Source organism: Lithobates pipiens, unplaced genomic scaffold, assembly GCF_037356315.1.
Source record: "Lithobates pipiens isolate NorthernLeopardFrog02 unplaced genomic scaffold, aLitPip1_a1.2 Scaffold_19, whole genome shotgun sequence".
Taxonomy (NCBI): domain Eukaryota; kingdom Metazoa; phylum Chordata; class Amphibia; order Anura; family Ranidae; genus Lithobates; species Lithobates pipiens.
Genome location: NW_027507764.1, coordinates 421,817,411 through 421,841,377, shown reverse-complemented (window position 1 = coordinate 421,841,377; position 23,967 = coordinate 421,817,411). Strand labels below are relative to the sequence as shown.

Genomic DNA, 23,967 nt, shown 5'->3' with positions numbered 1-23,967 from the left:
ATAGACATACCCCAAACGACTTGCAGCTGTAATCGCAGCAAAAGGTGGCTCTACAAAGTATTAACGCAAGGGGGCCGAATAATTTTGCACGCCCCACTTTTCATTTTTTTTATTCGTTAAAGTTTCAAATATCCAATAGATTTCGTTCCACTTCACAATTGTGTCCAACTTGTTGGTGATTCTTCACAAAAAATAAAAATGTTATATCTTTATGTTTGAAGCCTGAAATGTGGCAAAAGGTTGAAAAGTTCAAGGGGGCCGAATACTTTCGCAAGGCACTGTATTTATATGATCACATGCTGTGTTTGGTGTGGGTGTTTTTTTTTGTTTTTTTCACCCCTCATACAAAAATAGTACACCTTGAATGAAAATCGTTGGTTCTGTTCATTTACAAGAAAACATTTGGGGTTTTTTCATTTGAAAAGTCTGACTCAGATGTCTAAAGTTGTGTACACACTATATGAGAATTGAACGATTGTGCCTGGTATGGAATATTGCTTCCAATTTTCTTATAGTGTACCATGCTTTGCGATTTGACTGTTAGAAGTGTCTAAAACTGACAGCCCTCCAGCTGTTGTGGAACTACAAGTCTTTGCATGCCTCTGCCCATGAGTCAAGATTGTAACTGTCAGCCTTGCAATGCCTCATGGGAATTGTAGTTCTGCAAGAGCAGGAGGGCTGCCACTTTGAGACCCCTGGTCTAAACTGTCTGATGTCTATACCGACGTGCAAAGCACTTTGGTTAGGAAGCTGGCACACCTACCTTTCTTAGTCGTTGAGGGAAGCGGTCTCTTTGGTCCTACCCTTGATGCCCTCATCAAGGATATTTCCGGGGGTCAAAGCAGATGCCTGCCTTTAGTGTAAGGTCTGCTTTCTCCTCCCATATACTTATGGTGTGAGTTCTCACAAAAAGCCTGTTAAGCCCTTTAAGAAATTCTCTGCGTGAAGTTGCACCTTCACTTTTCCAAGGGAAGGGATGGTTGCTAATCCTTGTAGGTTTATATTGTGGGATTCACCTTGATTATATCTTGGCTCGGACACTACTTGGGTACTGCTGTGTCTTCTCCATCAAGAAACCTTCCTGTATCAGGGAAGGTAGTTTTGTAGTTGTACCGATCGTAAAAATGTATTTTCTTGCAGTCTATTAAGGCCTTTTCCACATGGGGTGGGCTCCGATGGAGGCAGATTACTGGTCTGGTCCACTTATGCAGCGTGGATACAAACACAGCCTGCTGCCCTCTGTGGCCTGTCTGTTTATACCTGACTGCCAATCTGTCGGTTTTTAGTAGATGAGATGTGGGTGGGTGTAAACAGACATTAAGGAGACTGGAGGGTCCGATCGGCTCTTGCTGAAAAACTGATTGGCAGACCTGATCTGTCGGCTAGTGTGTGAGGACTCTCAGGGGTATAAATCCCCCTCTACTGGCATTTTTTTTATTTTATTTTTAACCTGTGGTATGCTGGTTAGAAATAAGGTTATCCTGGGCTGGTCTACACACTTCTTTTCGGCTGGAAGCATATGATTTATGTGTCCCTCAATGGACTATAAGAAAAGGATTTTACGCCAAATACAAAAATCCAATTTTTTTTTTATAGAATTGATAAAAGAAATTACTGGTATTTGGAGTAGGAGATGCAACTTAAAATAAAACGAAGTTTCTAGGGTGTATCCCTCTGTGTTAAAACCATTAAATGTACACTGCCCTAATGGTAATTATGTATTTCTGATAAGACTATATATTTGTTATTCCCCACCAGGGCCACGAGTGAACAAAGCCAAGGTTCAAGCAGCACGGGAGAGAGTAAGAGGCACAGAACAAGAAAGACTTCTTGCCCACTAGAGTGACTATGTACAGCCCCAGACTATGGAGAAGGCTAAACAGGAGCCAGCACCACCTCAACACCATCGCTGCAGCTGGCGGTCTCAGGAAAGGACTTTTCCATGGTAGCAGTGTTACAGCCAATGACTTTCACAATGCTCAAGAAGTTTTTCCACATGTGTATATAGAAGTTACATTTTATTGCGAAAGATTTTTTTGTTTTATACAATCTGTTTAATTTATGAGTAACCCTAAAAATTAGTTTTCTAAATGCAAAACCAATGCACGTTCCTTGATTTCAGATGGATTCATGTTTTATCACAAAGGCAAATATATTTTATTTACTTTTTATATTAGAGAATATATATGAGCCGCATGAAGAAAGAAGGGAGCTCGCACCATTTTATAAGCAGAATCTGCATGGACTTTATTCTTAGTATAATACATTTGTACAATTTTTATATGCAGGCTAAGAACTAATCTTTAGCAATGCTTGTTCACCAAACCTCTGTCTGAAGAAGGTCACGTGCTCCTCGCAGTGTTCTCCTACAGAGAAGAAAGAGGGAGGAAGTATGAGTAGAACAGATGCATGGTCTAGCAGCAGTGTTTTTAAAGTAAAATTTCAGCCAAGTCTTTGGTTTGGATGGTGGTGAATAGGACAGAGGCGCTGGTGTGTATTTTTTCTGTGTCTCTGCTAGAAATATTTCCCCGTCTGACAAGTATAATAGACAGTAAGTGAGATGAAAGCTTTACAACATGGAGCACACACCAGTTAAACACAAACATTAAAAAAAACTGACAACCCCCCTTCCCCAGGCTAATCTATCGCCACTTGAAGTTCTACTCACTTCCTGTCCCAGTGACCACAGGAGTTTACATCTATGACCGCAGTTCAGACATTACTTCCAGTTTTCATGGGAAACTAAAAATTGAACTGTACAGTTTTTCTAATTAAAATAAGTCAACTTAACAGCCTGGTCTAATTCATTTTATCACCCTTCAATTTTCCTTAGGAAATGGGCAGTATAACCAATTCAATAGTCACTTTGCAAAGACAGATCAACGTAATAGCAATTATAATACAATGCGAGTTAATTGATCTTCCTGGACGTTTTTATCAGAGGTACGGGCAGTCTGCAAGAGTTTTGCAACGAATTTGCCTAACCACTTCAATACCAGGCACTTTCCTCCCTTCCTGCCCAAGCCAATTTTCAGCTCTGTCACTTTTTAAATGACAATTGCGCGGTCACGCTACACTGTGCCCAAACTAAATTTTTATCATTGTTCCCACAAATAGAGCTTTCTTTTGGTGGTATTTGATCACCTCTGAAGCTTTTTTTTATTCTTTGCTTAAACAAATAAAGACAGAAAATTTTGAAAAGTTTTCTTTGTTTCCGTTTTAAAAGTTTGTAAAGAAGTAAGTTTCTCATTTACTGCTGGTTACTGATTGGCATACTTTTTGGACACCGATTTGCATCCCTGGTGGCAGCCATAACTGTTGGGGGCTGCCTGGGCAAGAAATGAGTCCAGTCGTCAGGACAGGTGGGAAGTTGTCAAAGGCCAAGTTAAATATATATACTTTTTTTTTGCAGCCTTAGGGGTGTAGAAATTGTAAACGCAGGGGTGGGCAACGCACAGGCACCGGGACTTTTTTTGCCTCACTCCTCTTCATTGGACAGGGGCAAGCGGCTGGTACCACTGTAGTTAACTTTTTACATTAAACAGCAGGTGGTTGCCAGGTGATCGTAGCAACCAATCACTGGCCTGTTAAAGCAAAAATTTTACTTCAGCAGTTCCCGTCTGTAATGCCAATCACTGTACACCTGCGTAAGGTAGAGTTCTGATGTGAAGGGGGACCCCATCTCCAGGTCACACTGGCTGTCAGGATGGGGAGGGGGCAGTAAAATCCCAATCCACAGCCTGTATGTTAGGATTATTATCTTCGCATTTAGCAACAGGTGAATGTGGCCCTTAAGTGGAAAAAGGTTGCTGACTCCTGGTCTAAAAGGAACCAAAAATCATTTTAACCAAAACCGTAGAACATGCACACAGTCACCTTTCAGGAAATTGTGCCTTAGAAAACTTAATCCCTTGAAAATACCTAGAAATAAAAGTCTCATTCAGTAGCAGCATAATTGGGTCAGTTGTGTTTTATTTTTTTACATAAAAGCAATAAATTATGGATTTTTATCATTTTAATAAAAATGTCAGTCTTTCAGCAGTAGTTTAACTGAATGAGACAGTTATTACTAAGGATTTTCAATGGATGTACAGTATCTCACAAAAGTGAGTACACCCCTCACATTTTTGTAAACATTTTGTTTCTTTTCATGTGACAACACTGAAGAAATGACACTTTGCCACAATGTAAAGTAGTGCGTGTACAGCTTGTATAACAGTGTAAATTTGCTGTCCCCTCAAAAAAAAACTCAACACACAGCCATTAATGTCTAAATCACTAGCAACAAAAGTGAGTACACCTTAAGTGAAAATGTTCAAATTGAGCCAATTAGCCATTTCCCCTCCCAGGTGGCATGTCACTCAGTGTTACAAGGTCTCTGGTGTGTTTAAATTTGGTGTTATCCCTCTTCCCTCTCTCATACTGGTCACTGGAAGTTCAACATGGTACCTCATGGCAAAAAACTCTGAGGATCTGAAAAAAAAAAAAAAAAAGAATTGTTGCTCTACATAAAGATGGCCTAGGCCAGTGATGGCGAACCTTGGCACCCCAGATGTTTTGGAACTACATTTCCCATGATGCTCCACTACACTGCAGAGTGCATGAGCATCATGGGAAATGTAGTTCCAAAACATCTGGGGTGCCAAGGTTCCCCTTCACTGGCCTAGGCTATAAGAAGATTTCCAAGAACCTGAAACTGAGCTGCAGCACACTGACAAAGACCATACAGCGGTTTAACAGGACAGGCCTTGCCATGGTCGACCCAGAGAAGTTGAGTGCATGTGCTCAGCATCAGATCCAGAGGTTGTCTTTGGGAAATAGATGTACGAGTGCTGCCATCATTGCTGCAGAGGTTGAAGGGGTGGGGGGGGGGGGTCAGCCCATACGTTGCACACTGCATCAAATTGGTTCAGATGGTGTCAAGCGTGTGTGGCACCAACCAGGTGAGGAGTACAAAGACAAGTGTGTCTTGTCTGTCAAGCATGGTGGGGGCAGAGTCATGGTCTGGGGCTGCATGAGTGCAGCCGGCACTGGGGGAGGTACAGTTCATTAACCACTTGCCTACTGGGTACCTAAAACACCTTCCTGCCCAGACCAATTTTCAGCTTTTAGCACTGTCCTTCTTTGAACGACAATTGCATGGTCATACAACACTGTACCAATCCTCAGGGGGGGCGTGGCAAGGCTGCAAAGGGGAGGACATCAATATACGTGCTCCAGCCAAAGCAGAGCCACGCTGTAGCAGTCATTCAGGTATAGCGCAGATCTGAAGGAGTTAAGGGAGCTATAAATGCCAACATGTACTGTGATATACTGAAGCAGAGCATGATTCCCTTTCTTCAGAGACTGGGCCACAGGGCAGTATTTTAAAATAACAAGCCCAGAGACTTCTCCAAGATGACCACTGCCTTGCTAAAGAAGCTGAGGGTAAAGGTGATGGACTGGCCAAGCATGTCTCCAGAACTAAACCCTATTGAGCATGTGTGGGGCATCCTCCAACTGAAGGTGGAGGAGCACAAGGTCTCTAACTTCCACCAGCTCAGTGATATCCTGTGACACTCTGGTGAACTCCATGCCCAAGAGGATTAAGGCAGTGCTGGAAAATAATGGTGGCCACACATATTATTGACACTTTGGAACCAAAGTGGACATTTTCACTTAAGGGTGCCAGCAGTTTAGACATTAATGACTGTGTGTTATTTTGAGGGGACAGCAAATTTACACTGTTATACAAGCTGTACATTCACTACTTTACATCGTAGCAAAGTGTAATTTCTTCAGTGTTGTCACATGAAAAGATAAAATATTGTAAAAAATGTGAGGGGTGTACTCACTTTTGTGAGATACTGTATGTCACTTTGAAATGGTTTTGCCGAGATGAAAAATATGAAAGGTTGATGTTTATTAGGCAGAGGTGCTTTGAAAAATCAAAAGGGGCTTTAGGCACACTTGTGAGTGCAAAGTCGCATGACAAGTCATACCCCATGATTTACAATGAGTACCATTGATATTTGTGCAACTTCACAGTAGTCCGTGCAATACTTTGGTCCAACTTTGATGCGAGCCGAGGTCCATAAACCTCAAGTTTACACAGGCATTCCCTAAAATCACAACCTTGAGGTCACAGTAGTGCCTTATGGCAACTCAGGTCCTTGCCCGTCTCCAGCGCCGCACCCAGGGGCTTGCTGTGTGATGAGCACCGATTGGGTGCTCTTCAGGACATGCGCCTTGACATTCCAAAGTCTCACCCCATTTGTGGCAATGGAACAGTTCAAAACTCTGAGACTCTGAAAAAGGTTCCTGCACTATTTTTGTGCAATTTCAGTCTGACTTGCTTTGAAATCTGTTAAATGAAGACGCACATGAAATTACACAGAGTGCCAGTTCACTCTGATGCAGATCCAAAAAGGCATATATTCGAATTTCATCCTGAAAATACATTGTTTTCTATGAAGGATGTTCACATCTATGTGGTGCAATTTTGATCCAGTTAAAAAAAAAAAAAAAAAAAAAAAGTCCTATGTGAGTTTGGTGCGATGTGTTCCAAACTCACAGAGTATAGTGGCATTCTGAGATAACTGTTCAACACAGGACACGATTCATAGCCAGTATTGCATAGAAGTGGCTGGAAGGCACGAGCATATGAAGGTAAATTGCAGCAGTACTAAATTCACTTTGAACAAAAGTTATTTACAATTGCATCCCTGAATCGTATCAGAATCACACCGAATATATGTGAACCCAGACTGATCGTGGGCTTTGAAGTTGCACTGAAGTTAGCAGGACTTCAAAACTGCACTGGTGTGAATTAGGAGTAAATGTAAAAACACCTACCCTGTGCACGTAAAGGCATGTTACCGGGGGTTGGGCAATAGGATTTGCACATCCCTGGTCTTGCAGAGAGCAGTGCACCCATAATCCGTACGAGTAGGCAGTTATTGGAGAGCAGGAAGATAAACTATGAGAGCCCTTGCAGGTCATTTAGAACTACAAGCCATCTGCTGCGGTGGAGTACGGCAGGTGTAGTTTGTTCGTTCACAGAAAGCTGTGAATGAATGACGTGGCTACACTCAGCCTGTGGGGATCAGAGGGGTGCCGGCAGGTGCTCTTTGGTAACAAGTTACCAAAAAGGTGAATTTTTCTTTAAAAAGGAGCTGTTTATTTGATACAAACCTAGAACACCACATCCACGCTAGTTGTCCTGAATTAATCTCAAGCCTCTCTGAACTTGGCATTGGGTTACATATAAACCTATGGAGGCTCAGAGCACATGGTGCAGCTGTGCTACTGCAGGAAGATATTTGTGGATTACAATATTTTTTTTAAATGTAGAATCATACCCACTTTCTCTCTACTAGGGAATGTGTGGATATGAACCCCTATGAGTAAGCTCTGAAAAAGAGAACTCAAAGTATCTTGTTGGGAAAATAGGATTTTTAATACAGCTTACCTGTAAAATCCTTTTCTTTGAAGTACATCATGGGACACAAAGCCATAGTAGTTACTATGTGGGTTATAGGCCACCTTCAGGTGATGGACACTGGCAAACCCCAAATTAAAAATTGCACTTCCTATATAACCCCTCTCTCAGTTTTGTAGCCAAGTAATATACGTATATACCAAAGAAGGGAGGGACCTCTGTGTCCCGTGATGTACTTCAAAGAAAATGATTTTACAAGTAAGCTGTATTAAAAATCCTATTTTCGTATCGTACATCAAAGGACACAGAGCCACAGAAGTTACTATGTGGGATGTCCCACAGCAATGCCAACTGAAAGGAGGGAGACATAACAAAGTGGGGCATTAAGAGACTAGAGGACTCATACTGCAGCCTGCAGTACACTGCACCCAAAGGCAATATCATGCCTTTTACATCTACTTGATGGAATCTGGTAAAGGTATGGACTGAAGATCAAGTTGCGCCCTTGCACATCTGACCCATGGAAGCTTGGTGATGCACTACCCAAGAAGCACCAGCAACCCTGGTGGAGTGCGCTTTAAGATGAAACGGGGGAATTTACCTCGTTAAACCATAAGTTTGAACAAATCACTTGACAAACCCATTTATAAATAGTAGATTTTGATGCTGCCTGTCCTTTTTTAGGACCATCTGACAACACAAGCAAAACATGTCTTATGAATCTGAACGGTAACTTTTAATAGACCTTGACCGCTCTCACCACATCAAGAGAATGTAGTGACCTTTCTTCCACAGAAACAAGGTTCTGGAAAAAATTAAAGGCAGAACAATATCCTAGTTTAAATGAAAACCTAATACTACCTTCGGTAGGAATTCAGGATGAGGCCGCAATAGAACCTGGTCACCATGAAAAGGGAAACTGGTCAAGAGCTTTTTGCATGGCACTTCGGTTGACCGTTTTGTTCAACCATAGGATTCTACACACATGTACCAGCCCTAGCATGAGCCATGAGAATAGAATCTTTCATAGCGTTTAGTGTAGGACACACCGCTTCTGATTTTCCAGCCAAATACTGGGGCTGCTGATCAGGAAGAACTTTGAGTACCACTATAAACTGGTCCTATAAAGGACTGAGATGCTGCCAGCGCCAGTTGAACTGAACCCGCGAGCGAAAAAGGAACTCCAACTTTTTATCTGTTGGATCCTTTTAGCATATGAGCATTGTCTACTAGTTAGTTAGGTTTTCGTTTACAGAGGATATAGCAGTGTCAATTTCTGGAATTCCCCATTTCTTATTAAACTTCTACTCCATAGGATAAAGTATTGAAAAACTTTTTTCGGAGGAAAAAAATAAAAAAATTGTTTATTTGGGTGCTCCCACTCAGAATACATAAGCTTTGTTAGCCATGAATGGATAGGAAAAGCATGAACAGACTGGGGAGTCTTTTTGGTGAACCCAGACCAGAAGTGGGCTCATCGACTGATTGTTACTGGCAGAAAAATGTGGAGCGGACCAATTCAGTGAGAGACTGTACCAACAACCTTTCCTGCGAACTAGACGATACTTCCCCATCAGGTTCTTTGGAATAGGAGACATCAGCCTCTTCCTGGTCCTTTGAGAGAAATTCATCATCTCTCGCTTCTTGTTCCTCAGTAAGAGGGTCCTGAGCAATGGATGGGGGACATGCTGAGCTTAGTCCCACTGCGGGATGCGATTAAAGCATCAATCTTTACTCCAAGATGTAAATGGTTGAAGAAAAAAACCTCCTAGTAATATACACAGGGGCTGCAGTGTTAACAGCAGCTGCAATACTTGCCCCTTCTGATGGCCTGCTCTGACCAGCCGTATTACTCTCAGGGGAGGATGCCATCCTTACTAGGATGGATCTAGGCTCCCGTGTGACTGTAAAAAGTCTTTCTAGAGCCCTTTCTAGGTGTTTTACACCCCCCTTCTACCATAGCCCGATGCACAAGCAGAGGTACTATCGGAAGGAATGCATCCACTGCTTGAGAAAATAGTCCAGCTCTGCCACTGCTGTTAATGCTCAGCCTGATGCAGTAGTAAATGTGTCAAAGGAATGCCTGTGTCACCAACCCTTATATGCAAGCAAAACATTTGTTTTACCTTGCTCCTGTGTCCCTCGGCAGCTTGCAACAGCACAGCCCTTTAAAAAACAAACATACCTTCCCGCGCTAGACGCTGGAGAATGCCAATGCCACGCTAAGCCCTGCGTCGCCTACGACCCTTCCACTTTTTTTTTTTTTTTTTTAAAAGAGCTTTTTCCCACGCGGGCTCCTGATCCTATGGGATCCAACGGGAAGGAAGCAGAAATGGCGAGGGGGGGGGGGGGGGGCTGGAAGCTGCCGAGCAGTGTGCCATTTGCGCTTTTTCTTCCCCAAAATTTTGCAGCGCTCTTTCCCCGATGAAGAGGGGAAGAAAGAAAACTAAACACAGGAGGCATGTCTGGGGGGGGGGGGGGGGAACCCCCCCCCCCCCCAGACTTACCAGAGGTCTTGTTGTTTGGCCGGAGGAAGAAGCATCTGCAGCTTTCAAGACACAGCGTAGACTCTCTGAGAAGCATGAGGCGGTGAGTGCTCAATACAGCGCCCAGTGGTGACACATAGGCATGACAGCATTTACTAAATTAAAGGAGACATTTATAAGAAAATAATAATAAAAAAAAAAATCTTAGAAAACTCCACTTACCGCAGGGTTTTTTGTGGTAAACCAACAGACCCAATCTTGTAATAGCACCTCTACCAGTAAAACTTTATGGCCTTAATACCAAAAAGTACTGGGTCCAGCTCTCCAAAAAGAGAAGCGTTTCAGGCAAAACCTCGTTTCTTCTAATACGAGGCTTGGGTACCATTCAATACAGCCAAAAAGACACTTTGAATAGATCCGGCTGCATGGCTAGCCCCAGCAAGTATTGCTCCAGTGGAGCTCAGCACAGCACATCTTCACTTGTGACCAACACCTTAGACACTGGCGAAAAAACTGAGGTACTCTCACCAGTGGGAGAGGTTATATAGGGAGTGCACTTTTTAATTTAGGGCGTGCCAGTGTCCATCACCTGAAGGTGGCCTATAAGCCACATAGTAACTACTATGGCTCTGTGTCCCATGATGTACGATAAGAAATGCACTTTTACAAAATCTTACCTGGTGTGAAGTTGGGGTTTCCTCTAAGCCGTTGGTTTCTTTGCTCAAAGAATCTGAAGACAGTATAGAATAGCATGTCATCTGCTGCTTGCTTTGCGGCATCCAAGAACTTGCGAGCCGACACGCTGTCATGTCCACCAATGCTTCTCACAAACCTTAGAGCTGCCAAAACTTGATGTTTAGATAGTAAGACTTCAACAATCTCATCATTGGCCGTGGAAAGCCTCTGTGGAGATAAAGTATTCATACGTGAAATAACCCTGTTGGCCTGCATATATTACCCACGTCTGCTATTCCTCAAGGATGTTCTTTCCCCCCCCATGTCCTGCCTGGGATTAGCCTTCTCCTTTTGAAGGATAACAGTAAAACATTCATTAATTTTATATATTGCCTTAATGTTAAATGTATTTTGTTCCATAGTTTTTAATAACAACATTTTGAACAGTGTCAATCCTTTTGTTCCAAAACTACTATGCCAACATACCAGTGTCACAAATTCTCCATGTTCTGCCAATTTGTGCACATTCAGCTGGGCAAATGGAAGAAATACATTATGCCGTATTCATTTGTTGAAATTGGCAGAAGCATGTGTATCACAAGATGGGCAACATTATACATACTTTGGTAGGTAAAACCCTAGACATGCTGTACATGTTTTTAGAATTATTAATGATATGCAGTCCCTGCTCTCAAGGAGCTTAGGTCAGTCCCTATCTCACACATGCATACATACCAGGGCCAATTTACATATGAGATAATTGACACACCAGCTTGTCTTTGGAGTGTGGGAGGAAGCCTACACAAGCACAGGGAGAACAACTCACTTCATGCAGATAATGTCCTGGCTGGGATCTAAACTGAGGACGCCAGTGCTGCAATGCAGCAGTGCAAATTACTAAGCCACATTATCACTTTTCTATGAGCTTTACCACATCTATCACGTTATCAGAATCTGTCCTCATATTTCTTGCTGTGCACCATTGCCCTGTATGGTTATAATTATTATATTCCCTGTAAACCTAAAATTTAAAAAAAAAGTATAAATTGTTTTAAAAAAAAAATACAATTCATAGCAAGGTGTTATCCACACAGCCAATTAAATTGCAACAGTCATTTATCTACTGTCTAAACATAAAAAGTAAGCATTTATTGGTTATTATGGCCAATACATACATTATATTACGCATGAGGGCCATTATGACTAAGAGCCAGCTCACACCAGAATGTGCAGGAATGGCACATTCCCTGCAATGTGCTCAAACGCATTGTGATCCGCTGCGGGTGCCTATGTATCGTTAACCGCACACCAAAGGCCGATCACAAATCAAGTGCACTTGAGGGCACCAAATTGCAACAGTACCAAGCGATTTGGTGCTGTGCATTTTATTTTTTAAAGTAGTGCATGCATTTTTTTTTTTCCACACATTCTGGTGCAATTTCAGCCCACCAAATTTGCACCACACAGGATTGTGGCGCGTGTTCCTGTGCGATCCTGATGCGATTCTCAGTTTAGATTACAATATTTATCTAAGAAAAAATATTTACCTTTAACATATCCAGGGAAAGCTGATGTGCTGGGGGATAGACACTCTCTAAAGATAGCAACAGGCAGGCCTGAAAATACAGTAAATAATGAGAAACCAAAACTATTTCCTAAATATTGAAAATTCATGTTCAAGATTTACCAATTCTGTACTATCCATTCAAAAACAAAAAAATAGGATTTTTGTATGCCTCATAAAATCTTTTCTGTCTGGAGTTCAAGGTGAGTTTTGACCCTTTGGGTTATACTACCACATAGAGAAGGATCAGAGGCGGGCAAAAAAAAAACTAGGCCAGTTCCACATACAATTAGCATGTTTTTGTTTTTTTTGTAGCAGAGATTGACTAAAATACACAGACCCTCTTCAGTGACTCTCAATGGACTCTAAGAAAACTATTTTGCATAAATAGTATTTTCTCTCTCATGCCTTTGAAGGAAACAGGAAGTCTTTAAACTTTGGAATGTCTAAAAGCAGTCCAGCAAAGGGGTGGGCAACCGATCAAATGGTTTCTGACAGGCCCAAGAAAAAAACAAACAGTGGAACGCTAAAGACTGCCTGAGGGTCGGTTCACACAGGGGCAACACGACTTTCAACACCACTTTTGGAGGCAACTTGAACATGACTTGGGGCGACTTACAACATGACTTTAAGTCGCCCCAGGCCAGGCGACTTTTGCCGTGGCAAATTAGAGAATGAGCTCTCAAGGGGGAACTCCACATCAAATAAAAAATCCCCCCTCCGAGAGCATGCCAGGCCCTTAGCGCTGGTATGGGTTTTAAGGGGAACCCCCTACGCCGAAAAAAATGGCGTGGGGGCTCCCCCCAGATCCATACCAGACCCTTAGCCGAGCACGCTACCCAGCCGGGCAGGAAAGGGGGTGGGGACGAGCGAACCCCCCCCCCCCCCCGAGCAGTACCAGGCCGCGTGCCACCCCAAAGCACCTTGTCCCCATGTTGATGAGGACAAGGGCCTCTTCCCGACAACCCTGGGTGTTGGTTGTCGGGGTTTGCGGGCAGGGGGGCTTATCGGAATTCGGTGGCCCCCTTTAATAAGGGGGATCCCGGCCCCCCACCCTATGTGAATGAGTATGGGGTACAATGTACCCCTACCCATTCACCTGTGGAAAAAAAAAAAAAAAAAAAACACAACAAGGGTTAAAATAGTTTATTGCACAGCTACGAGAGTCTTCTCGCCGGACTCCTCCGCTATCTTTTGCTAGCTCTTTTACTAGCGGAGGAGCCCAGCTTTCTTCTTCGCCACCGCCCTCTTCTTCCGACTTCGGGGGTCTTGTCCCCCTCTTCGGCTCTTGCCGGGCCACCGCGCCTTCTTCTAGCTCTTTTACATGCGGTGGCCCTGTCTTCTGTCGCCGCCTTCTGTTCTCTTCAGGAGCTGTTGCCTCGTCGCTGTCTCTGCTAACAATGACAGGGACGCGGCGTGCGGCGACTTATATAGGGACATCACCGGATGATGTCCCCGCCCATTATGATGTCACAGTCCCAGCACGCCGCGTCCCTGTCATTGTGAGCAGAGACAGCGACGAGGCAACAGCTCCTGAAGAGAAGAACAGAAGACGGCGACAGAAGACCGGGCCACCGCTTGTAAAAGAGCTAGAAGGCGCGGTGGCCCCGACAAGACCCCCGAAGGTGGGGACAAGACCCCCAAAGTCGGAAGAAGAGGGCGGCGGCGAAGAAGAAAGCCGGGCTCCTCCGCTATCTTCTGCTAGCTCTTTTACTAGCGGAGGAGCCCGGCTTTCTTCTTCGCCCGCCGTCCTCTTCTTCTGACTTCGAGTCCGGCGAGAAGACCCCCGGAGCTGTGCAATAAACTATTTTAACCCTTGTGTGTTGTGTTTTTTTACAATTTTTTCCACAGGTGAATGGGTAGGGGTACATTGTACCCCATACTCATTCACATAGGGTGGGGGGCCAGGTATCCGGGGACCCCCTTATTAAAGGGGGGGGTCGCAGGATTCCGATAAGCCCCCCTACCGCAGACCCCGACAACCAATGGCCAGGGTTGTCGGGAAGAGGCCCTTGTCCTCATCAACATGGGGACAAGGTGCTTTGGGGTGGGGTGGGGGGCGCGCATGTGTAGGGTGTAGGGTTTTGAGTACCTTGGCTCACCTTACTCTATATGGGTGATCTGTCCAAGCTCCTAAAATACTAGTTATCTCACTGTCATGCTGACCCTCTGGCTTCAAAGTTTCTTGTATGTACAAGGTTCAAGTTCAAGTCTAAAGCCTACGCAATGAGATTAATCGTACAAATGATCATCCAATTTTTTTTCTTGCTAGCCTCCATATCGAAAATGAATAGGTTTCTACAGTAGGAAAATTCTCACATTGCAGAATACAAATTTGGAAGTGATGTAATGTATTTGTATCGAACAAAAACTGTACTGATTGAATGAAAATCATACGATATGGTATCATACGAAAAAGATTTTCGTGTTTGTCCCTTTGGATAATTTCAGACCAAATCCGTGTACCAATGATCAGATTATCGTACAATCGTTTTGAAAGCGATGTTTATTTTAAGACGTTCTGATCATGTGTACTAGGCCTAACAAGGGTACTCTATTCATAGCAATAGTATATTAAAATAGAGGTTATTATGTAAACCCCAAGGGTACATTTTATTTTAACACATGGACCTGAAAATGACAGGCAGAATAACTGCTTGTTGTGGGGGCTACACAAGCTATTTCTCCTGCACTTTTCGAATACTCTCATAAAAGCAAATTTCTATGAAGATCTGTGAATAAACATACCAAAGGTTTGGAGTCACTGAGCACATGATACTGAAGGAACTGGTGGAGCATATAGAAGAGGTTGTGTTGTACCAATGTCTTTATTACCAGTTCATACAAGTAGTGCTGCAAAAGAAAAAAGGGATATAGGGAGAGCTCAAAAAAAAAAAAAAAACATTTTTTTTCCAATTATATAATAAATAGGCTGTATGACTGAATGGGTTTTTAAAGAGAATCAACCAGAAATGGATATTTGCAGGAATTTGAATCTTCTTTCTTAACCACTTGCCTACCAGGCACTTTTATCCCCTTCCTGCCCAGGCCCATTTTCAGCTTTCAGAGCTGTCACACTTTACATGACAATTGTACAGTCATGCTACACTGTACATCCATTGGAATTTTTTTTTCCACACAGAGATTTCTTTTGGTGGTATTTAATCACCACTGGGTAGTTTATTTTTTTTTGATAAACAAATGAATAAAGACTAAAAAAAAAAAAAAATGTTTTCATGGTTTGTTACATTTTGCAAACAGGTAATTTTTCTCCTTCACTGATGCGTGCTGATGGGACTGCACTAATGGGCACCTATTGGCAGCACTGTTGGGACTGCCCTGATTATCAGTGCCAATGTCCCTTAAACTAAAGCTGGTCATCAGCTCTCTTCTTCTCTCTTCACGACCTCAGTGTGAGGAAAGAAAAGCCGATAGCCGGCTTGTGTTTACATTCGTGATCAGCTGATCACCTGGTAAAGGGCCTATCACATAATCTGTGATCAACTGAGTCCGTGCAGGACCGTGGCCTTTTTGTAAAGAGGGATTCCACCTGTAAAAAAAATATTAAAAGCCAGCAGCTATAAATACTACAGCTGCTGACTTTTAATAAAATGGACACTTACCTGTCCCAGGATCCAGCGCTGTCGGCAACCGAGACCGGTCGATTGCTCGGGTCTCGGCTGCTGCAACCGCCATTCTAGATGAGGGAATCAGGAAGTGAAGTGTTGCGGCTTCACTTCCCGGTTCCCCACAGCGCATGCGCAAGCCGCGCAGCGCACTAGGAATGGTCTGCGCTGTCTCTGAGACCCATGTGTGTACCAGCAGACAGCATGGTGGGACAGGAAATGGCATAGACTCCTGTGGGAGTCGATGCCCGGAAGTGGGTGCAAATACCTGTCTTAGACAGGTATCTGCACCCCCCTCCCCCCTGAAAGGTGCCAAATGTGACACCGGAGCGGGGGAGGGTTCCGATGAGTGGAAGTTCCACTTTAGGATGGAACCCCGCTTTAAATAAACTGTCTAATAACATAAGCACTGAGCTAAAGAAGGCCATAAGATGGCCTTTGTGGGCGTCCTTTAACCTGGCACTAAGCTGACAACTTTGCTCTGATGGGTAGAAAACACAACAGGGCAATCAGTAATTTTACTTGAAAATCTTTAACCGTAAACAGTGAATAAAAATTTGTAAAAGTTTGAGAAATATATGCATACAATACCTGTACAGGGATCTGACTATGGTTCAGAGAACGGATGTACTCCATGAGGACAGCAATGATAAATTTATGTGGAGCTTCCTAGGTAATAAATTAAAAAATATATATTTAAAAATTTATTTATTAAAGGGGCTTTCCAATGATAGTAAGACTGCTTTCACACTGGGGCGGTGGGTCCATTAGCAGCAAAATGCCGCTAGTTTTAGCTGCACTTTTCGGCCGCTAGCAGAGCGCTTTTAACCCCGTTAGCGGCTGAGAAATGGGTTAATGGGGCCCATTTTGCGGCGCTGCGAATCACTTTGCAGGCGCTTCGGCAGCGATGCCCGTTTATTATAATGGACAGGGGCAGTGTATACAGCGCTTCCAAAGATGCTACTTTTTGTTTTGTGTCCTGCAAGAGCACTGCCCCAGTGTAAAAGCACTCAGGCTTTCACACTGGGGTGGCTTGAGAGACGCTTTACAGGTGCTATTTTTTAGAGCTATTTTTAGTGCCAAAATGTCTGAAAAGTGCCCCAGTGTGAAAGGCGTCTTAAATAAACATTTGCCAGCATTGAATCTAGTAATTACAAAACCACACCTTGGATCAATCAGCCAATAAATGGAATTATCCTGTTAATCAACTGCACAGCTCATGTAGACACAAAGCTGAGATGATACCTGCAATCTTCTCCTGGTTCAGATCTGCTCTGCTATGACATGAGGATCAGAAAAAATAGGATTTTTATAACCGCTTACCTGTAAAATCCTTTTCTTGGATTACATCACGGAAAACAGAGCACCATAGTAATTACTATGTGGGCTATAGACCACCTTCAGGTAATGGACACTGGCACACCCTAAGACAGGAAGTCCACTCCCTATATAAGCCCTCCCATACCTCAGTTTTGTAGCAAATAAATATACATACATATACCCCAGAAGAAGAGGAGAGGGATCCCTGTATCCCATGATGTACTCCAAGAAAATGATTTTACAGGTAAGCGGTTATAAAAAGCCCATTTTTTATCGTACATCAAGGGACACCATAGTAATTACAATGTGGGACGTCCCATAGCAATGCTATTTTAGGGAAGGAGACAACCCGTAGGGCGCCAACAGACTTGAGAACCTATACTGCTGCACACTACGCCCAAAGGCGATATCCCCATGCCATTTTTTACATCCACTTGATAAAATCTGGTGAATATCTGGACCACAGACCAAGTTGCGGTCTTGCAGATCTGAGCCATGGAGGCTTGGTGATGCACTGCCCCAGAAGCACTAACCGCTGTAGTAGAGTGCATTTTGGCATAAAAAGGTGAAATCTTAGCTTTTAACCATTAGGCCTGAATTATAACTTGCCAAATTCATTTAGCAATAGTGGATTTCAACGCTGCCTGATCCTTCCTAGGACTGATAAAGCCTAGACTGGCCCCTTAATAGTACACAAGGCCAGTTTCATTTGTAGTTGTAGGAAGAAACAAGACTTCTACCTATATTATATTTTCAAGGGTGCCTGTCAACCCTTGGATTCACACCAGGAAACATAAGCCCTCCAGAGTCTATAATATATGACTCTGGAAGCTGGCTTCATTAATGAAGGTAGAAATCACTGACCTGGACAGACTAGTAGAGTAGGTCTGGCTGTAGTGGAAGGGACCATGGATTCTCCACCGCCATATCAGCCCCTGTGAGAGTAGCTCTGGCCGTAGTGGAAGGGACCATGGATCCTCCACCACCATCTTTACGATTTCTGCATACCAGGACCTTCTAGGCCATGCTGGGGCTACAAGAATTACTGGCTTTCTTTCCAGCTTGATCCTGCAAAGAAGCCGTGGCAGCAACTGAATAGGGAAAAAGCCTAACTCAGTGAAAACTGACCCCATGGGGTCACCACGCATCTGTCTCACATGCAAGTGGATCACTTCTCCTTGACATAAAGTTGATCAACTACAGGTTGACCCTGGACACCAAAAGATCTACGTCCGGGATCCCACGTCTTTTGCATATAGCAAGAAAGATTTTCGTGTGAAGGGACTACTCCTCCGGGAACAACTGCTGGCGACTCACGTAGTCCACCCGCCAATTCTTTATTCCCGGAATGAAGACTGCCAATAGGCAAGGAACACCCTTTTCTGCCCAAGCTAGAATATGGTCTACACTCTCTAAGCTGCGTGACCCTTAGTGCCCCCTTGGCGATTGATATAGGCCACAGCTGTGGCATTGTCTGATTGGATCCTGACAGGACAATCCCGTAAACCTGAATGTTCAGGGTTTCAGAGCCAGACGCGCTGCCCGAATCTCTAGGATGTTGATGGACAAGGCATTTTTGGTTCTGGACCACTGTCCCTGGACAGTTGTTTTTTCCAGTACTGCTCCCCAACCTGAAAGGTTGGCATCCGTCATTACCACTTTCCAGGTAACTAGTATAAAGGTTTTTCCCTTCTGCAGATTCCCGGATACCGAGCACCAACTGAGGCTCTGGAACACCTTTGGGGACAGCCGCATTGGCAAATCTAGAGCTTGAACCGTTTTGTTCTAAGAAGACAGGATACTGTTTTGTAACAGACTCGAATGGAACTGGGCATAGGGGACCGCTTCGAATGAAGCCGCCATCTTCCCTAACAACCTCATGCAAAGGCAAATGGAGGGATCTCTTTTCGACCTGACTATCTGCACCAGCTATGGCATTAATCTTTGCCTGAGGCAAGAACACCTTTTTCTGGGCTGTGTCTATGATCAGACCCAAGTACTCCAGTCTTTTCAGCAGTTTTAAGGAAGACTTCTCTAGTTTGAGAATTCAACCAATATTTTTTCAGGTATTTGATTGTAATGTGCATGCTTTGCTCCAAACGAGCCACCAACTGTTCTATTAGCAATAGATCATCTAGGTACCAAGACCGTTATGCCCTGTTCCCTTAATCTGGCTAGAGGTGAGGCCAGAACTCTTGTAAACACCAGGGTGTTGTAGCTAGCCGAAGGGTCCTCGGGTCCCTTTTTATCAGGGTTCCACTCCCTTGGACCTGCATAGCACCCCTCAGGAAAAACTTTAGGTAATGTGAGCATGACCAAAAAGCCCTGCAAAGAGGCGTTACAGGCAAAACCTTGTGCTTCATATACGAGGACCGGGTACCATCCTCCTTGGCCTCAGTGACACTTTGGGTGGATCCGGTCTGTGGAGGCTATTTAAATCCAGCATGGATCCCTCCTGGAGCTCCTCAGAACACATCTTCACTCGTGACCAACACCTTAGACACTGGCAAAAAAAACTGAGGTGTTCCCGGTATGGGAGGAGTTATATAGGGAGGCAACTTCCTGTTTAGGGTGTGCCAGTGTCCATCACCTGAAGGTGGTCTATAACCTACATAGTTATTACTATGGTGTTCTGTGTCCCGTGATGTACAATAAAGAAAATGGAGGAGCTTGAAGACAAGGGGTTGCCAGGAAGTATATAGTATCTTCCTTTACAGGAGGAGTTTTAGTGCTGTAGCTGTATTCGATAAATAAAGTGGCGTTCTTAAAATATAATAATATATATTTTTTTGTATTTATTTGCATTTTTTTTTATTCTACATTTTTCTGTTAGCAGCAGGAAAACAAGTGACTACTAATATTCTGTGTTTATTTTGAAGCCTTTGTATTAGAAATCAAGCAGACTCACCTTCAGGTCAGTGAATACAGACAATACATGCGTGTACATGTCAGACTGGTCTATAACAGCTTGTCCACGCACAGGTCTCTTCACAAGAGCATTACTTCTACCTTGACTGGTCTCCACTGCCTGTAACATAAAGAGCAGAGTCAGACCAAGGACATGATATTCTAATATCTAATGCTCTGAAATAATGTCTAAAATGATTGTTTGAAACAAACACCAGAAAATGTCACAACATCTGCTGGTCGTACATTCCAGACCAAACAGTTCACCAACTGCAGTACACGATTTGTAGTGTACGGCCCTAGGAGCCCTTGCGGTCTTTATGTGGGATGTACCATCCGCACATTGCGAGCAGCAAAGTTTCATAAAACAGGGTAGCATGAAACAGTGTGTCCTGACATTTTTCGACTTATCACAATAAAGACATCTAAGGCCTGTCACTATTTGAGATTGAGGCATTCCCTCTGAATATACCTGAATCGGGAAAGTTTTCCATGCTTTCCCAAAAAAGGACACCTTCTCGATTTTTACGCTGAACAGTACATCTCTAGGAGGCCTCAATGAAGGACAGGAGGTCAATACTATAATTTGGTTTCATCTCAGTGTTAGTGGGTTATAATCTTTAAGTCACTTATATGTGTTAGTGTATTGGAGCGTATTAGTATATCTTTTTTCACATTAACCACTTTTAAAGTTACATTGGAAGTTTATTTTGACAGATCTGATTATTCAAGTGATTTTCACATAAACCATAATATATATGCCATTATATTTAGTCTTAATTCATAGATAGTTCTTTGAGTTTTAAATTTTTTTTTTTTTATTGCTACCAAACACACTACTTTTTATTATTATTCTTCATTTTATTTTTTAATAATGTGAGAACGTGTACAACGTTTTACATATTGGTTCCAAATTAGTTTAATTGTATTCATGCTAAACTTTGGTCGTATTACTTATTATATTGATTTTCTATAACCCATCAGTGATATAATAGTGTTTTAGCCTCATTTAGGCTTGATTCACGCAAATGCGTTTTTGATGCATTTTGCAGAAATGCAGGGAATTTTTTTTTAACATGGGTTCCTATGGAACATGTTAACATCAATTCATTTTTGTGCCTCTGCATTTTTGGAAAGGCTCGGGACTTTTTTTCATGCAAAATGCAGCATTTTGCATGTAATAGAAGTCAATGGACCTGCATCCAAAATGCAAGTACCGCGTTTTTACCGCGATTTGCGTTTTTCTTTCCTTCAATTTTTTTGCACTGTATATAGCTAAGCAACCCCAGTGTTAAAAACAAAAAAAAAAAAAAACAAAAAAACACACGTGTCCAAAAACGCGGCAAGCACCGCAAAAAGCACCGCAGAAACACTCAAAAGCAACATGCATAGATGTGAATCGAGCCTTACACTCTGAAGAGTTTGTTTGTTAATCTTTTGCTCAGTTATATACGAGTTTCTCCATGTATTGCCTTTGACTTAAAAACAAAAAGGGGGCACGCTCCTAAATGCTTTTTCATGGCAACACAAGCACGCCAGGTATCCCTCTGCGGTGGCCAGCAGCTCTCCCAGTGCTTCTGAAAGGCGCTTGTGTGTGTGTGCATAGACGCCAGCGTGACTTGTTCTTTCCTAAGGCCTGGTTGTATTATTTGTTATCTAGGATGCTGCACACCTCCTGCCTGGCTGCAGTTGAGGTTGCAGTGCACTCTGCGTGTCCCTGTGTATAGGAGGAACTGACAGCACAGGAGAACTGTTTTTTTTGACAACCTGAGACCGCATATGTGCGCGTGGGACACACAGACACTACTTAAAGGGGGACCCTATCTCTTTGGATCTCACTTTTGCCAAAATGCTAGTGTTTGTATCATATAATGGGAGTTTGACTATTTTAACTTTCTTCATTCATTAATAATAAAACGAATAACTGCACTAGGGTCTGCGCTTCCCTGTTTTTGTCCTTATAGTTTGTACATTGCCCATGAAAAATTAGATGCTAAAGTACCTATGTACAGTTTACTGTCACCCTGTTTTTAAGTGATTCCTTTGTACTACTTGTGAAGAGTGCCCCAGTCTGTGTGACTTTAGAGCAACACTACTCTTTATATATTTTATTCAAAGTACAAATTAAGTGTATAGAGAACCCCCGCACTACCAACTGCTAAATGAATAATGAAAATGTGGTTCAGTCTGTCAAAGAGTGGTTACTGCAACTCCTAAAGGGTTTCCAAAAGTGATAAACGTTCAAATAGATGTGATTGGAGTTGCGCAGCCTATGACATACATATTATGCAATATTCCCTGATTAAGAGGTTTGTCTCAATATAACAATATATCAACCTAAACAAAAACATAAAGTGCATAATAAAATTATAATTAGAGTGTTCAAATGTAGCTGTGAATCAGACCACTTAGGATTATAAAATTCAATCCATTTAAAGTGATGTTCTTCCACCTCTGCTGATCACTAAAGCGCTCACAGAACTCTCACCTGAAATATAACTTAAAGCAGTTTTCTGCCCCCCACTCCAAAAAAAAACAACTGGCCGGGCAGCAGGGGAAAGAGGACGGAGGAAGCGTGAGCTGAACTTCTGACATACCTTGTCGCGGTGAGGTCAGACGGAAGTGGGGGCAGGGTACCTGTCAAAAACAGGTACCCGCTTCCCCCCCGAAAGGTACCAAATGTGGCACTGGAGGGGGAGAGGAATCAGATAAGTGGAAGATTCATTTTTGGGTGGAACTCAGCTTTAAGTAGGCCGTACTGGAGATTGATATAGCCTACTTAGGTTATATTTGAGGTGAGAGTTCTGTGAGCATATTGGCGATCAGCAGATGTTTATTTAATATGTTTATTTTGACATCACTTTAAAAGGATTGTTCTTTATGATTCTAAGTGACCCAATTCACAGCCACATTTGGACACTCTATTATAATCATTATGTGATGGGTTTGACTCGCTGTACGAAACTCTAAATTAACTTTATGTTTTTGTTTAGTTTGATATATTGTTATATGGAGACAAACATCTCAATCAAGGAATATTGCATAATATGCATGTCATAGGCTGTGCAACGCCAATCACACCTATTTAAGCTAATGAAATATATCTAAGCCACTTTATTTTAGTCTCATATTGCTTGTAATAAAAATATATAAATAAATCAGTCTGGCTGTAATAAAAAATATATTTATAAATCAATCAGTTTGACAATTGCGGAGGCGGAGTTTGTGTCAATTGATGGCCTCTGTCACATTCTTAAGCTGGCATGTAAGAGCAGGGAAAGGGGCAGAGAACAGCGCAGTGGGAGGAGATTTCACAGCACCTGCTGAAGCCGCCCCACATGATGACAAAAATGGTCACACGGGGCATCTTCTAGACCCACACACAAAGCTTCCAAACATGGATCATATAAGTAATTTGCACTGAGAGTGGCAACAAAGAATACCTAGGATTGGCTGCTATTCCTTTGCCATGCTGAATAGGGGGTACAGTGAAATAGCAGGATCAACCAGGTATTTACGAACAATCACAACATGCAAAGATGGAAAAGTTGTGAAGATAGGTAGAGATTATAGTTTTGCATGGAATTACCGTATATACTCGAGTATAGGCCGACCCGAATATAAGCCGAGGCCCCCAATTTACCCCCAAAAAAACTGGCAAACTTATTGACTCGTGTATAAGCCGAGGGTGAGACATGCCTGTCCATCCCTGTGTGTGTCCGTCCGTCCCTGTGTGTCCGTCCGTCCCTGTGTGTCCGTCCATCCCTGTGTGTCCGTCCATCCCTGTGTGTCCGTCCATCCCTGTGTGTCCGTCCATCCATCCCTGTGTGTGTCTCCCTCCATCCATCCATCCATCCCTGTGTGTGTGTGTCTCCATCCATCCATCCATCCATCCCTGTGTGTGTGTGTCTCCATCCATCCATCCATCCATCCCTGTGTGTGTGTGTCTCCATCCATCCATCCCTGTGT

General features: G+C 43.0%; 2 protein-coding genes across 3 annotated transcripts in view; one reads left to right on the top strand and one right to left on the bottom strand.

Moving 5' to 3' along the window:
- Nucleotides 1-3,204, top strand: part of NPC1 (NPC intracellular cholesterol transporter 1) — a 124,834-nt gene extending 121,630 nt beyond the window's left edge. The window contains exon 25 of the mRNA XM_077492575.1: nucleotides 1,759-3,204. Coding sequence (XP_077348701.1) covers nucleotides 1,759-1,841 — 83 coding nt within the window. The 3' untranslated portion in view covers nucleotides 1,842-3,204. The remainder of the gene's footprint in view (nucleotides 1-1,758) is intronic.
- The window catches only part of RMC1 (regulator of MON1-CCZ1), a 60,122-nt gene continuing 38,376 nt past the window's right edge, over nucleotides 2,222-23,967 (bottom strand). For both annotated transcript variants that reach the window (XM_077492576.1, XM_077492577.1), the window contains exons 15-20: nucleotides 20,000-20,119; nucleotides 16,363-16,440; nucleotides 14,894-14,998; nucleotides 12,129-12,197; nucleotides 10,584-10,809; nucleotides 2,222-2,366 (exon numbers count right to left, since the gene is read on the bottom strand). In XM_077492576.1, the coding sequence (XP_077348702.1) occupies nucleotides 2,290-2,366; nucleotides 10,584-10,809; nucleotides 12,129-12,197; nucleotides 14,894-14,998; nucleotides 16,363-16,440; nucleotides 20,000-20,119 (675 nt within the window). In that variant the 3' untranslated portion in view covers nucleotides 2,222-2,289. The remainder of the gene's footprint in view (nucleotides 2,367-10,583; nucleotides 10,810-12,128; nucleotides 12,198-14,893; nucleotides 14,999-16,362; nucleotides 16,441-19,999; nucleotides 20,120-23,967) is intronic.